General features: G+C 38.2%; 1 protein-coding gene across 5 annotated transcripts in view; it reads left to right on the forward strand.

Annotated features, from left to right (window-relative positions):
* The window catches only part of USP34 (ubiquitin specific peptidase 34), a 231,082-nt gene that overhangs the window by 60,666 nt on the left and 153,577 nt on the right, over nt 1-16,839 (forward strand). For all 5 annotated transcript variants that reach the window (XM_060026527.1, XM_060026530.1, XM_060026531.1 and 2 more), the window contains exons 7-10: nt 4,263-4,455; nt 5,603-5,664; nt 15,577-15,658; nt 15,746-15,838. In XM_060026527.1, the coding sequence (XP_059882510.1) occupies nt 4,263-4,455; nt 5,603-5,664; nt 15,577-15,658; nt 15,746-15,838 (430 nt within the window). The remainder of the gene's footprint in view (nt 1-4,262; nt 4,456-5,602; nt 5,665-15,576; nt 15,659-15,745; nt 15,839-16,839) is intronic.

Raw genomic sequence — 16,839 nt, forward strand, 5'->3', positions numbered from 1 at the left:
ATGTAAGTATAAAGAATTAAACAGATTAACAGTGGTTGCATGATATTCCACTGTATTTATTCAGTCAACAAATGTATACTAAGTATTATGTTGTAGGCACTGGAGATACAGCAGAGAAGAAAATATATCTCCTTTTGTGCAGTCTGTGTGCACAATAAGTAAATGATACAGTTCATTAGAAAGTCATGAGTATGACAGAGAAAAATAGCGGCAAGGGTGGGTTGAGAGTTCTAGAGAGTGGGTCACAATTATACCTATGGTATAGAGAAGGTCTCATTGGGAAAAGGGTGATATTTGAGTTCTGGAAGTTCCAACCTAAGAAGGAAACCTAAGAGGAGGATAGAGATATTATCATATTTATTAGGCTTAGAGTGTAAACTGTTGGAGTTCTAAGATTGTATTTCTTGATAATATTTATGAGTTCTTTATAATTTTTATTCATTTGCAAAGATTTGAGTGCCTGCTATTTTCTGGTTACTGTTCGGGTTGTTGGAGAAAGTATCAGGAAAAGAATCAGATAGTGATGAATCCTATGCAAGTAAAGATAAGGTGATAGAGAATATGAGGCCTTTCTGAAAGGTGACATCTGAGGAACATGAATCTGCTAATCAGATGATAAGTAGAAGGAACATAAGGGCATAGGCTTTGAAGTTGGAAAGAATATGACATATTAAAATTTTAGAAGTAGGGACTTCCCTGGTGGCACAGTGGTTAAGAATATGCCTGCCAATGCAGGAGACACGGGTTCGAGCCCTGGTCCGGGAAGATTCCACATGCCGTGGAGCAACTAAGCCTGTGCGCCACAACTACTGAGCCTGCAAGTCACAACTACTGAAGCCCATGTGCCACAACTACTGAAGTCCATGAACCTAGAGCCCGTGCTCCGCAACGAGAGAAGCCACCACAATGAGAAGCCTGCGTACCGCAAAGAAAAGTATCCCCCACTCACCGCAACTAGAGAAAGCCCGTGTGTAGCAATGAAGACTCAACACAGCCAAAAATAAAAAAATAAAGACATTTATATATATAAAAAAAAAAACTAGAAGTAGACTGGTGGAGCATAGTGTATAAGGAGGTAAGATTATGATATGAGGTTGGATATAAACAGGGGCAGATTATTCAGGACCTTCAAGACCTTTTAAGGAGCTTGGATTTAATTTTAGCAGTGGGATCTATTGAAGGGTTTTAAGCAGATGAATCATGATGGCTTTTTTAAAAAAAATATTTTAAGCTGCTTAATTTGTAATCTTTTTCAAAAAAATTTATTTATTTATTTATTTATTTTTGGCTGCGTTGAGTCTTTGTCGCTCCGCGTGGGCTTTCTCTAGTTGTGGCGAGTGGGTGCTACTCCTCATTGCGGTGCATGGGCTTCTCATTGCGGTGGCTTCTCTTGTTGCAGAGCGCGGGCTCTAGGTGAACAGGCTTCAGTAGTTGTGGCACACGGGCTCAGTAGATGTGGCTCGCAGGCTCTAGAGCACATGCTCAGTAGTTGTGACATGCGGGTTAAATTGCTCCGTGGCTTGTGGGATCTTCCCGGACTAGGGCTCGAACCCATGTCCCCTGCATTGGCAGGCAGATTCTTAACCACTGCGCCACCAGGGAAGTCCTCGTGATGGTTTTTAAAAGATCACTTTGGCCTTTAAGTGGCTCATAAATTACAGGAGTGTTGGAGGAGGAGCTAGGAGACCAGTTGAAAAGTTAATGGAGTAGTCCTGGAAAGAAGTGATGGTTACTTGTACAAGAATTGTTTATGGTGATTTGAAAATTGACTGGATATAGTTGAAAATGAAATCAATAAGGTTGGTGATTGTGGAGTTTAAGGAAAGGGGTAGCATAGTGGAAGACACTTAGCTGCCCTCCCTTTGATATCTCTTTTTGCTGTGAGTATCATTAACAGATGTGAAAGACTGGGAGAATTTAAAGACGTAATTTTGAGATGCTTGTGGGACATTTAAGTGGCACGGGGAAATTGGGAATATAAGCCTGTAACTTAGAACAACAGCGTTAATTTAGGAGTTGTCAGCATAAAGGTAGCACTTAAAAACCATGGGAATAGGGGCTTCCCTGGTGGCGCAGTGGTTGAGAGTCCGCCTGCCGTTGCAGGGGACACGGGTTCGTGCCCTGGTCCAGGAAGATCCCACATGCCGCGGTGCGGCTGGGCCCATGAGCCATGGCCACTGAGCCTGTGCATCCAGAGCCTGTGCTCCGCAATGGGAGAGGCCACAACGGTGAGAAGTCCGCGTATCACAAAAAAAACTAAACAACAACAACAAAAAAACCCATGAGAATAGGACTTCCCTGGTGGCACAGTGGTTAAGAATCCACCTGCCAATGTAGGGGAGATGGGTTTGAGCCCTGGTCTGGGAAGATCCCACATGCCGCAGAGCAGCTAAGCCTGTGTGCCACAACTACTGAGCCCATATGCTGCAACTACTGAAGCCCACATGCCTAGGGCCAATGCTCCGCAACAAGAGAAGCCACCGCAATGAGAAGCCCACGCACCGCAAAGAAGAGTAGCCCCCACTCGCCACAACTAGAGAAAGCACGAGGGCAGCAATGAAGACCCATCACAGCCAAAAATAAATAAATAAATTTTTAAAAAACCTCATGGGTGGGCTTCCCTGGTGGCGCAGTGGTTGAGAGTCTGCCTGCCGATGCAGGGGATGCAGGTTCATGGCCCGGTCCGAGAAGATCCCACATGCCGCGGAGTGGCTGGGCTCGTGAGCCATGGCCGCTGAGTCTGCACGTCTGGAGCCTGTGCTCCGCAATAGGAGAGGCCACAACAGTGAGAGGGCCGCGTACCGCAAAAAAACAACCCAAAAAACCTCAGGGGAATAAATGAGGTCATCTGGGGAGAGAATGTAGAAAGAAAATAGAAGTGAATCTAGGGGACTTCCCTGGTGTTCCAGCGGGTAAAACTCCGTGCTCCCAATGCAGGGGGCCCGGGTTTGATCCCTGGTCAGGGAACTAGATCCCACATGCGTGCCGCAACTGAGTCCACATGCTGCAACAAAGATCCCGCATGCCGCAACTAAGACCTGGCACGGCCTAAATTAAAAAAAAAGAAGTGGGGCTTCCCTGGTGGCGCAGTGGTTGAGAGTCCGCCTGCCGATGCAGGGGATACGGGTTCGTGCCCCGGTCCAGGAGGATCCCACATGCCGCAGAGCGGCTGGGCCCGTGAGCCATGGCCGCTGAGCTGTGCGTCCGGAGCCTGTGCTCCACGACGGGAGAGGCCGCAACAGTGAGAGGCCCACGTACCGCAAAAAAAAAAAAAGTGAATCTAGGATGGAGTGCTATATCAGTTTGCTTTTGCTGTGTGAGAAAACACCCAAAACCAGTAGCTTAAAATAACAGCCGTTTATTATTTGTCACAGTTCTCTGGTTGGCTAGCTTTTCTGATCTGGGCTGACTTGGCTGGGCCTGGGTGCTCTGTGATAGATAATCTCAGTCATTTGTCCTCTGGTTGGCAGGCTGATTGGTCTTGAGTGGGGAAGGGTGCTCATATGTATCTTGGCAGTTGGCTGGATGTCAGTTGGGGCATTAGCCGTGTCTCTCTCATCCAGCAGGCTATCCTGAGTCCTTTTCTCAGTGGTGGAAGAGTTCCCAGCAAGAGAGGGCAAGCTCAAAGGCTTTTTAAGCTTCTGCTTATGTTACATCTCTTAATACCCCACTGGGCAAAGGAACCTTCATGGCAAAGCTCAGATGCAAGGAAGTAGAGGAATAAATGACACATTTGTTGGGAAGAGTGGTAAAGTCACATTGCAAAGACTACTATATAAAGTGATGGGAGGAATTTGGGGCCTTTCTGCAATCCATTACAAGCCCTGAGGAGCAATAATGTTGAAAGGTTGGGTACAGGAGGAGAGACTAACCAAATAGAATAGGCAGGGCCTGAGAGGAAAACCAGTGGCTTGTGATTTTTGAAAGCCAAAAAAGAATGATGTTTAAAATGTACACATTTTGAAGAATTTTGGCTGTGTTGGGGAGTAGATGTACTATTTATATGAAGTCAACTGAAATTTACTAAAACAGGAGCTGTATACATGACAGGTACTAGAGAATAGTAAAGCTCTACTGGAGGTGCAGGTGCAGAATCCGATGTTAAATGACTTGGCTCTGTGCAGTTCCTCCCTGCCTTCCTCCCTCCCTCTTCGTCCCTCCCTTCCTTCCTCTTCCTCCCTGCTTTCCCCTTTGAATTATTGAGTGGTCTTCAGAAATAGTTTGCAAGTTTTTGTGTATGCTGTATTTCTGTATCATTTCAGGTATTTATGCAAGCTCTCTGATCAGGAGTTAAGACAGAGTGCGGCTCGCAACATGGCTGACTTAATGTGGAGCACAGTGAAAGAACCATTGGACACGACGTTATGCTTTGATAAAGAAAGCCTAGATCTTGCATTTAAGTACTTTATGTCACCTACTTTGACTATGAGGTTGGCTGGATTAAGTCAGATAACGGTAAGCTGTATTTGCTTTATTTTTGGTAATTTTTTGTTTGTCCTCTCAGACTATCATCATTATGATAATACCTAGTATTTATGGAGCCATGCTAGTGGCCAATATACCTAGTGGCATAAATACCTAGTATTTATGCCATGCTAGGCATTGTGCTGAGTACTTTACATGCATTACTTTGTGTGACCCTTACAAATAATTTCTATATGTTCTCTTTTTTCCTATTTTAAATACGAGGAGACTGAGGCTTAGATTTAGAAGGTTTTATACCTTAGGTCTTTTTGATTTCCTTCACTTTTTTTTTTTTTTAAACTGTTCAGTTTTTTGCATTTAGAAAGCAGTGTTTTCAGAGAGAAAAAGAGTCGGAGATTATAAGTAGTTACTTAATTTTCCAGGCAGAAGCCACAGATTATTGGGCCATAGGCCAAATTTGACTAACAGAAATGTTTGGTTTGCACAGTAGCAAGTACTGTTTTAAATAGGGAGAAATACATATTATTGGCTTCTCCTGGAGGGGCGGGGTGGGTAGAAAGACCTAGTGTCTTTGGGTCTGTCTTCTTGCATGACAACAATTTGCTAGAACTAAGTAGTTAGCTGCATTTTTTAGAATGGATATATTTTCTCTGGTTTACCAAGGTCTGCGTTAGGTTTACTCCTTTACATTTGGGGCCTGTTTTTGTAGTGTAGTTATTCTGAAGTAGCTAGATTGTACCCATGTATTGAATTTTGTGACCTAGATTTTACCCATGTATCGGACTTTGTAAGTGTTGAAAACACTTAATGACAGTTTCCCAAATCAAATCTTAAAAGTGTATGTCTAGGAATCCTTTCCCGAAATTCGGTTTGTAATGACATGTTACTTGCTGCCTTGCATTAGATTTTTGTGTTTTTCCCTTGTTCAGCTTTTTCTCTAGCATACTTAGTGGAATAAAGCCTAAGTATTACTTGTGGAATGAATTAGTGTTTAAAAATGATAAAGGAAATAGACTAATTGGGAAGTATATATGTATATCTGATTACCTATCTTATATTTTATACTTTTGATCTGGTTATTGATTATGATCTACATGTATCAAACTGTGTTGGCAATTGCTAACATATGCAAGAATAATTTTGGAAAAAATCTTTAATTTCTTTTCTCTATTTATAGAATCAACTTCACACCTTCAATGATGTGTGCAATAATGAATCATTGGTATCAGACACAGAAACGTAAGTAGGAGCATTAATTTATGCATAAGTACTATTTTAATGTGTAGCTGTTTATATGGTAAATGTAATTGACTTTATTAGATTTGAAGTGTTTACTAGAAATTCTTTGCCTTGTGGCTTCATCTGTACAGTCTTTAACAAGCTTTCAGAGGAATATATTGCAATACTTCTCTTTTTAAAAAAACATATCGTGTTATTTTTCACAAAATGCAAAGGGAGACTATACAGGAGAATTTAATAGTAAAGAGTATGGTACAGATAGTTTTCAGAAACCACACTTGATGCAGGAAAGGATCTCATTTAACACATTTTTCTGGGGAAAAAACCAAGTTCATGATGCTCATGTATGAAAAGAAGTAGTTTTTATAGCTTAGGGCTTTTTAAAGTACTTAGAAATATTTATTTTTTCCAATATTTATTCCATTTAGTTGTCCATCCAGTATAGAAATCATTTTTTAAATCTCGGTAGTAATATTTTCTGCTTGAACAGAGTTACATAGTTTTTTGTTTGTTTTTTCTGTGCCGCTGTGTGGCTTGCAGGATCTTAGTTCTCCAACCAGGGATCAAACACGTGCCCTCGGCAGTGAAAGTGCGGAGTCTTAACCACTGAACCGCCAGGGAATTCCCCAGAGTTACAAAGTCTTAAGGTGTTAGAAAATTTGTAATTATATGAATGAGTCATATTTTTGCTTTACTGTAACTTTTATGCATTGATCTTAGTTTTGCTCTATGGAGCTGATCTCAGTTGAACCCAGCCCTTCTTGAATTTGGAAACCAGAGACTATGTCTCTGCTTTTTCCCTCACATATTATGGTTTTTAGATTTATCACCAGACAAGTCATTCACTCTTGGCAACATTCTTTGTCAGTGGTGCCTTAAAATGTGTGGCCTAGAATTGGTAGTAGCATTATAAATTATGGGTCATACTAGGAGTGCTATTTCACACAGTCAAGATACTATATAGATTATGTCCAGTGTATATAAAACTACAGCTCTGGATTTCCCATTTGACCCCTCAGTACCCACCCTCCAACCCCTTCAGACTGCCTCTAGGAGAATCTTAAAATTGCCAGTGCAGTAATCACTCCCTATCCCTGCAAAAAGACAAAAAAAAAAAAAATCCTGGAATCACTCGTGCAGTAACCCCACATGTCCAGGTTAGGTCTCTGTGTTGCTGTGGATAGAGAAAAGAATGAATTCCATTCAAAAATGTGTAAGGTTTATACATACTAAAGATATGCTTAAGAGGGAGGAGAGTAAAAGTTTTGAGGAATAGTGGGTAGGACAGTTTAAGTTGGGAAGAGAAGGGTCTGTACAGTGTGAAAAGATTGGAGCAAATACAAAAAGTGATAAATATTGTTGAAGCCTGTGAATTGGGTCTCTCTTTTTAAGCAGTTTTATTAAGATATAGATACATATAAAACTCACCTGTTTTTATAATGAATTTTAGAAAATTTACACAGTTGTGCAACTATCATCACAGTACATTTCTAGAACATTTACATCACTTCAGAAAGGTCCCTTTTGCCCATTTGTAGTCAATCCCCGTTCTCCCCACCACCCCCAACCCAGGGCCGAACCACATGGCACGTGGCATCTTAATTCCCTGCCCAGGGATCGAACCTGTGCCCCCTGCAGTGGAAGCTCAGTCTTAACTGCTGGACTGCCAGGGAATTCCTTCAATCCCCATTCTTATCCCCAGCCCCACTAACCTTCTTTGTCTCTATAGATTTGCCCTTTTTTGGCATTTCCTATCAATGGAATCATACGACAGTGTTTTTTTCCATTGCCACCTTTCACTTATACTGTTTTTCTTGAGGTTCATTCATGTTGTGGTGTGAATCAGTACTTTGTTCCTTTTTATTGCTGAATAGTATTACATTATGTAGCCATATCCCATTTTGTTTATCCTTTTACCAAAGTTGATGGATATTTGAATGTTTCTACTTTTTGATTAGTGTGAATAATGCTGCTTTAAACATTTGTGTACAGTCTTTTTGTGGACATATGTTTTCATTTCTCTTGGTAGATACGTAGGCATGCGATCACTGGTTTGTAAGATCATTTTATGTTTAACTTTTAAAGAAACTGTCAAAATGTTTTCCAGCATTTCTGTATTATTTTATATTCCCACTAGCAATGTATGAGGGTTCCAGTTTTCCCCCAGTCTTGTCAGGACTTGTTTTTATCTTTTTGATTATAGCCATTATAGTGGGTATAAAGTGGCATTTCATTATTATTATTTATTTATTTATTTTTTGCGGTACGCGGGCCTCTCACTGCCGTGGCCTCTCCCATTGCGGAGCACAGGCTCCGGACGCGCAGGCTCAGCAGCCATGGCTCACGGGCCCAGCCGCTCCACGGCATGTGGGATCTTCCCAGACCGGGGCACGAACCCGTGTCCCCTGCATCGGCAGACAGACTCTCAACCACTGCGCCACCAGGGAAGCCCTCATTATGGTTTTAATTTACATTTGCCTAATTACTAAGGATGTTGAACATCTTTTTATATGGTTATTTGCCATTCTATTTCTTCTTCACTGAATTGTTTGTTCACTTTTTGCCTAGCTTTTAGTTGGGTTATTTGTCTTGTTTTATAGATTAGCATATGATCTGTACCACAGAATATTCATATGTGCTTAAGAAGACTTTATTCAGCTGTTGTATGGAGTGTTCAGTAGATGTCTTTTAGGTCTAATGAGTTTGTAATATTGTTTGTCTTCTATATCCTTGTTGATTTTTTTACCTACACTTGTTCTATTCCATTATCAAAAGTAGGGCATTGAAGTCTCCAACTTCAGTTTATCCTCATCTGTGGATTTTGTTTTTATTAATTTGCCTATTTGCTGCAATTTATTTGTGATCCCCAAATCAGTACTTTTGGTGCCCTCACGGTCATTTGTGGAAATGCACAGAGCAGTAAAAAATGAGTCTCCTAACATGCACATTTCCAACTGAAGTCATACAAGGTGATGCTCTGCGTTGTTTTAGTGCTGGTTACAGAAATGACCAGAGGAAGGAAGTGGTAGGAGGCAGTGCAGTATAGGGCAAGAAGCTCTGGCTCTGGGCCGGTTGGAGGGATATGAATCCCAAGTCTAGCATATGGTATTGGGGCAGCCTCAGTAAAGTCACCTCAACACTTCTGAAGCTCATTTTCTCTTTTGTAAAATAGAGAAAATAGAATCTGATAAGTTATTTTTAGGATTTAAGATTCAAGGGTTCAACATGAGTAAATTTACTCCAGCAATTTTGTAGAACTCAGCTGCCATGAGTAACAAGAGTTGACTGTATTATTTGTTTTTTTGTCCTTTCAGTTCTATGGTGAAATATTATATACAATGGAATTCTATTCAGCCATAAAAAAGAATGAAATCTTGCCATTTATGGTAACATGGATGGACCTTGAGGGCATTATACTAAGTGAAATAAGTCAGAGAAAGACATCATATGATCTCATTTATGTACGGACTTTAAAAACAAAAACGCTGAGATCAGCTCAGTGCTTTGTGACCACCTAGAGGGGTGGGATAGGGAGGGTGGGAGGGAGACGCAAGAGGGAGGGGATATGGCGACATATGTATGCATATAGCTGATTCACTTTGTTATACAGCAGAAACTAACACAACATTGTAAAGCAATTATATTCCAATAAAGATGTTAAAAAAAAAAAAGAAAAAAACCCCCAAAACCCTAAGCTTATAGACACAGAGAACAAATTGGTAGTTTCAGAGGTGTGGAGGTCAGGGGAGGGCAAAACAGGTGAAGGATGTCAAAAGGTACAAATTTCTAGTTATGAAATAAATGTCATGAGGATAGTAATGTATAGCATGGTGGCTATAGTTGATAATATAGTATTGCATATTTGAAAGTTGCTAGGAGAGTAGATCTTAAAAGCCCTCATCACAAGGGAAAGAATTTTTTTTCTAACTATATATGATGATGGGTGTTGACTTACTGTGGTGATCATTTAGCAATATATATAAATATTGAATCATTATGTTGTACACTTGAAACTAATATAATGTTATATGTCAGTTGTACCTCAATTATAAAAAGAGTTTTTAGAAAAAGAGGATCAAATAAAAGAAAGCAACATTGAGAGATCATTGGAATACGCAAATGAGAGCCACGTCTCTTTTTTCTGAGGGAATGGGGTAGGGGGAAGGATGTTGATGGTCTCTCTGTGATGGCATTTTTACATAAAGGGAAGAGCCTCCCTTGCATTGTTCTGACTGAAGTGGGAACTTCAAAACAAATCTTAGTTTTGTGAAACATCTTTCTTTAAAGGAGTTCTGCAAACGGATTGTAGAACAAATTGTGTATCTAAAGTTACTATATAAGATTTGCATTTAATCAAACCCTCTGTCTTCTTCCAGTCAAAGGCAAACAGCTAGTCACATTATTGCACTGAGTCATTCTTTTAAAGAGAACCCACTCTAGGAAGCACTTGATGCTAATGACATGTTCTTTTTACCCATTAAAGCAGTGGGTGACAATAATTTAAAAAAATACTCAGGGGTTCAGTATTAGCTAATTCAGTGCAGTGACGTTATAGAATATAACTGCCAAGAGTAGTAGGAATTGGCTATATTTCTTTTTCTCCCTTCAGTTCTGTTGGTTTTTGCTTCGTGTATTTTAGGACATTTTGTTGGGTATATATATGTTTATAGTTGTTATGTTCCTGATAATTTCATCCTTTCATCATTATAAAATATCCCTCTTTGTCTCTTTAAAACAATTTTTAGTTTAGTGTATTTTGTTTGATGTTAGTATAGCCACTGCAGCTTTATGATGCTTACTGTTTTCATGGTATATCTTTTTCCATCCTCTTATTTTCAACCTGTTTGTTTTTGGATCTAAAGTATGTCTCTTGGAGGTAGCATTTGGTTGGATTGAAGAAGAAAAAAGAATCCACTCCTACCATCTCTCCCTTTTGATAGGAGTATTTAATCCAGTCACTCTTAATATTATATAGTTGGATTTATGCCTGCCGTTTTGCTGTTGGGTTTTTGTATGTCTTCCTCAAAAAATTTTTTTTTCTGTTTCTCCTTTACTGCCTTATTTTGCAGTATGTCAGTATACGGTAGTACAGTTGTCCCTTGGTATATGTGGGGGATTGGTTCCAGGATCACCTGTGGATACCAAAATCTTCAGATGCTCAACTCCCTTATATAAAGTCATGTAGTGTTTGCATGTAATCTGTACATATCCTCCTGTATACTTTAAATCATCTCTTGATTACTTACAATACCTAATACAATGTAGGTGTTATGTAAATAGTTGCAAGCATTTGGCAAATTCAAGTTTTGCCTTTTGGAACTTTCTGGAATTTCTTTTAAGAAATATTTTTGATCCTCTGTTGGTTGCATCTATGGATGCAGAACCCATGGATACAGAGGGAGTACTGTATACCATTTTAATTCCATTTTTTTATACTTTAAAAATTATTTTGCCAGTGGTTGCTGTATGGGTTACAATATGCATTTTAATTTAATACTGTCTACTTCAGATTAATCACAATTCTGGTAAAATATAGGAACAGTGCTTCAGTATAGCTCTATTCCTTTGTTTCTGATAAGTCAGCTGCGAATCTTATTGTGGTTCCTTTCTATGTGCTTAGTTCTTTTTCTCTTGTTGCTTTTAAGATTTTTCTGTTGCTCTTTGGCTTTTAAGAGTTTGACTCTGATGTCTCTGGGTGTTGATATCCTTGTGTTTATCTTAGTTGGCGCTTGTTGTGATTCTTGGCTGTGTAGATGAACATTTTTCATCAAATTTGGGATGTTTGACCATAGTTTCTTCAAATTTTCTTTCCGTTCTCCTTACTCCTTCTGGGAGTCCCAGTATATATATGTTTCCAGAGCCCTGAATGATTGTTACTGATAACATTGTCCAGTTTTATGCTTGCTCAGTTATAGTTACAGTTCTTGGCTGTTACAAAAGTCCCTGAGTCTCCTTTCAGTGTTTTTCAAGAAACTGAAAGAATGGGATTTATTTTTTAGAATTATTTTTAGTTGTTGAATTGTCTTTTTGTATGTTAAACATCATAGAGTTGATTCATGGATCATAGCTTCTGTTGGGTTACTCAGAAATAGGTAAAATATACCACTACTAGTTTTATTTTAATGTTTTACCCTTTGAGGTCATATATCTAATTCATAGCTTATTAAAAATCTTTAGAATAATTTTAAAATTAAATATGATTCTTCTATGGATAAACAAGAAAAGAAATTGTTCAGTCCTTCCAGTTTTTCTGTGTATAATTTACATAACTGAAAAAACTTGGGGTCTTTTCACTGCTCATCCTATTTTGAAACCGTTTTTATTCTACCCACAATATACATATCACTACTTTCTTCATTAGCTGTTCTTCTGTAGTAGCCATTTAAATTTTTTTTAAAGAATTGCTCTGAAAGGGCCTGTCTCAATTAAATAAATTGAATCAACAGTTAATGACCTTCCAACACAAAGTACCAGGACCAGATGGGTTCATTGGTAAATTTAACCAAATATTTAAGGAAGGAATTATACCAATTCTCTATAGTCTTTTTCAGAAGATAGCAGAGGGAAGCCTTACCAGCATTACCCTAATACCAAAACCAGACAAAGGCATTACAAGAAAACGGCAGACCAGTACTTCCCATGAACATACATATAAAAATCCTCATAAAATATTAGCAAATCGAATCCAGCAAGGTATAAAAAGAATTATACACCACAACCAAGTGAGATTTAGCTCAGGTATTCAAGGCTGGTTCAGCGTTTCAAGATCAATTAATGTAAAGTCAAAATTTTGACAAGGTCAAATTTTATCATTCATGATAAAAAAAACCTCTCAGTAAACTAGGCATAGAGAGGAACTTCATCAACATGTTAAAGAACATCTACAAAACCTCCTACAGCTAACATCATACTTAATGATGTGAAGGTCAAAGCTGTTTCACTAAGGTCAGGAACAAGGAAAGGGTGTCCACTCTCACCACTGCTTTTCAGCATTGTACTGGAAAATCCTACCTGATGCAACAAGAGAAGAAAAGGAAATAAAAGGTGTATAGACTAGGAAGGCAGAAGTAAAACTGTCTTTGATCACAGATGACCTGATCATCTATGTAGAAAATCTGAAAGAATTGACAGTCTCATGGAACTAATGAGCATTTATAGCAGGATTGCAGGATACAAAGTTAGTAATCGAAAGTCAGTCACGGGCTTCCCTGGTGGCGCAGTGGTTGAGAGTCCGCCTGCCAATGCAGGGGACACGGGTTCGTGCCCCGGTCTGGGAAGATCCCACATGCCACAGAGCGACTAGGCCTGTGAGCCATGGCCACTGAGCCTGTGCGTCCGGGGACTGTGCGTCTGGAGCCTGTGCTCCGCAACGGGAGAGGCCACAACAGTGAGAGACCCGCGTACCACAAAAAAAAAAAAAAAAAAATTTCGTATATATCAGCAGTGAACAAATAGAATTTGAAATTTAAAATACAATACCATTTACATTAACACCACAAAAAATGAAATACTTAGGTATAAATCTAACAATATGAAAAGGTCTATATGAGGAAAATAACAAAACTCTGATGAAAGATAGCAAAGATGAGCTAAATAAATGGAGAGATATTCCATGTCTATGGATAGGAAGACTTAAAATTGTAAAGGTATCAGTCCTTTCCAACTTGATCTATAGATTCATTGCAGTCTCAATCAAAATCAAAGTAAGTTATTTTGTGGATCTCGACAAACTGATTCTAACATTTGTTTAAATAGAGAGGCAAAAGACCCAGAATAGCCAACACAGTTTTGAAAGGAAACAACAAAGTTGGAGGACCAACATTACCCACCTTCAAGAGTTACTGTAAAATTACAGTGATCAAGACAGTGCAGTATTGGTGAAAGAACAGACAAATAGGTCAGTGGAACAGAATACAGTGCTCAGAAATAGGCCCATATAAATATCGTCAGCTGATATTTAACAAAGGAGCAAAGACAGTAGTACAAAGCAGCAGAGATAGGGTTTTCAACAAATGGTGCTGAAACAATTGGACAACCACATGGGAAAAAAAATCTAGACACATCTCACACCCTTCACAAAAATTAATTCAAAATGGACCACACACATAAACATAGAATGTAAAACTATAACGCTCCTAAAAGATAACATAGGAAAAAATCTAGATGACCTTGGGTATGGTGGTAACCTTTTGAGTTCAACACCATGATCCATGAATTGGTAAGCTGGACTTCTTTAAAAATAAAAACTTCTGCTCTGCGAAAGACAATGTCAAGAGAATGAGAAGACAGCCGTAGACAGGGGAAAATACTTGTAAAAGACACATCTGTTAAAGGACTGTTATCCAAAATATACACAGAACTCTTAAAAATTTAACAGTAAGAAAATGAACAATCTGATTAAAAAATACACTGACTTTAGCAGACACTCCACCAAAGAAGACATACAGATGGCAAATGAGCACATGCAAAGATGCTCCTCTTTCATCAGGGAAATGCAAATCAAAACAACGATGAGATTGCATTACATGCCTATTGGAATGGTCAAAATCCAGAACACTGATAACACCAAATGCTGACAAGGATGTGGAGCAACAGGAATTCTCATTCACCGCTGGTGGGAATGCAAGAAGGTACAGCCACTTCGGAAGACAGTTTCATAGTTTCTTAAAAAACTCAGCGTACTCTTCCCATATGATCCAGCAGTCATGTTCCCTGGCATTTATCCAAAGGAGTTGAAAACATGTCCACACAAAAACCTGCACACGGGTGATTATAGCAGCTTTATTCATAATTGCTCAAACCTGGAATGAACCAATGGACTAATGACAAATGAAAGAAAATGGATAAATCTTAATGCTGAGTGAAAGAATCTAAATTTTATAAAACAGTACATCCTGTATCTTTTTTTATATGAAGTTCTAGAAAATGAAAATTATGTAATAACAGAAAGCACATCATGGGTTGTCTGGGCAGTGGGTTGTGGGAGCTGAGAAAAAGAGGGATTAAAAAGGGGCATAAAGAAACTTTTTTTTTTTTTTTAAAGAAACTTTTTGGGTTGATGTGTTTGTTATCTTGGCAGTGCTGATGGATTCATAGATGTATATTTAAGTTTAAATTCATTGAACTCTATATACTTTAAATATGTTTAGTTTACTATATTTCATACATATCTCAAAGCTGTAAAAGACAAATTAACTGATAAACTTACATTACCTTATTGGTAACATAATAATTTAATTTTCTGTGCCAGTGATTCATTACTCTAAAAGAATTGATAGCTCTTTTTACAAAATGAAGGATAATCTAAAACTGTTCAAAAATAAAAAGTTTACTTTTTGAAATGAAAGATGAGTTGTTCCTAAGTGTAACCAAGTGTTCTGAACAGTCAGTTGATAACTTTAGGGATCACATTAGCAGAACCTTCGTTAATATCAGGCAGGAAGGAGACTTGCCATTTGAGTTGGAGATTCTTCTTTTTTTCTTCCCCCACCCTTTTGGTAACCTACTTTTCTGATGTTATCTTACCATAGAGGACATACGGGGAACCCTTCCCTGAATGCCTCAGTGCCTACTATGGAAATTAAAAATGGGAAGGCAAGGTCTTTGAGTAAGAAAATACATCAGTTTTTAGGTGTTACCCTTGGTATTCTCACCTGTGTACCTGGTGTTAGTTATCCTAACTTTTCAGATTTTTTTTTGCTTGTTTATAAATTCAGGTAGTATTATCATTTCTTGTATTTCTGCTTCAGTTATTCTTCATAGTACTATTAACAGTTAATTGTATATAATCACTTCTTTATAATTGGTATGTGAACAGTTTTAGATTTTCACCTGAGTCTGCTTTTAGACATGGGAAAGATTGATACTAATATTTTCTTAAATGTATTAACTATTTTTATTATTTGACTTTAGGTCCATTGCAAAAGAACTTGCAGACTGGCTTATAAGCAACAATGTGGTAGAGCATATATTTGGACCAAATTTACATATTGAGGTTTGTGGACTAATATGTGACTTATCTGCTCTATTAAGAGAGAAGAATGCTTTTAAAAATTAACTGTAATAAGTTTTTCTTTTCCAGATTATCAAACAGTGCCAAGTGATTTTGAATTTTTTGGCAGCAGAAGGGCGACTGAGTACTCAGCATATTGACTGCATTTGGGCTGCAGCACAGGTAATATCAACAGCTTAACATAAGTGCTTCTTTATTATTTGTTCCGTTCTAAGTTCTTTACTCCCCTATAAGGTACGTTCTATTATTATCCTCATTTGTCGCTAAAGAAACCATGCCATGGGAAAAGTTGGGGATCAAATCTAAGAAATCTGGCTTCAGAGTCCATGTCTTATCTTACTGTACTACTGGTACAATCGAAGGAAATGAGAGTCAGTCTGTTAGAGGTTCTTGGTTTATTAAGAGATAGTTTCCTATTAATTTATACAATCAATGCTTCTGTCCTGAACATTGTATTCATATGTTTTTTTTCTATTATACTATTTTCTTCTTTAATTTAATTTTTTGAATAGGCACATATCCATATAGTTCAAATTTCAAAAAGTAGATATAAAAGGATATGCTATACATTTTCCCCCTTCTGCCTATGTCTCCCATGCATGCAGTTCCTAACCTCTCAGGTGCATCATAGATTTTCTATATAAATTGCCAATTGTAAACATTTCTCTTCCCTGTCCTCTTTTCCACAGATGTATCATACTAAACGGATTTGGCTTTTTTTCACTAACAGTTTGTCCTGGAGATTATTATTCCATGTCAATATATAAAACACATTTTTTCTTTTTTAGGACTGTATAGTGTTTCATTATATGCATGAACCATAATTTATTTAACCAGTTCCTGTTCATAGGCACTATTTTTTCCAATCTTTTTTATTATAAACAATGCTACAATAAGTAACTTATAGTAGTCAGCTAATCCATATGCAAAACTATTACATAGGATACATTCCTACTTATAAGTAGTATTGTCAGGTTAAAGTAAGTGTGGTTTACTTGTGGTAGCTAATGGTGTGATAGTGCCACTTTCACCTTATTCTCCTCAATAATTTTTTTTAACATCTTTATTGGAGTATAATTGCTTTACAACGTTGTGTTAGTTTATGCTGAATAACAAAGTGAATCAGCTATATGTATATATATATCCCCATATCCCCTTCCTCT

The sequence above is a fragment of the Delphinus delphis genome, chromosome 12 (assembly GCF_949987515.2).
Source record: "Delphinus delphis chromosome 12, mDelDel1.2, whole genome shotgun sequence".
Taxonomy (NCBI): Eukaryota; Metazoa; Chordata; class Mammalia; order Artiodactyla; family Delphinidae; genus Delphinus; species Delphinus delphis.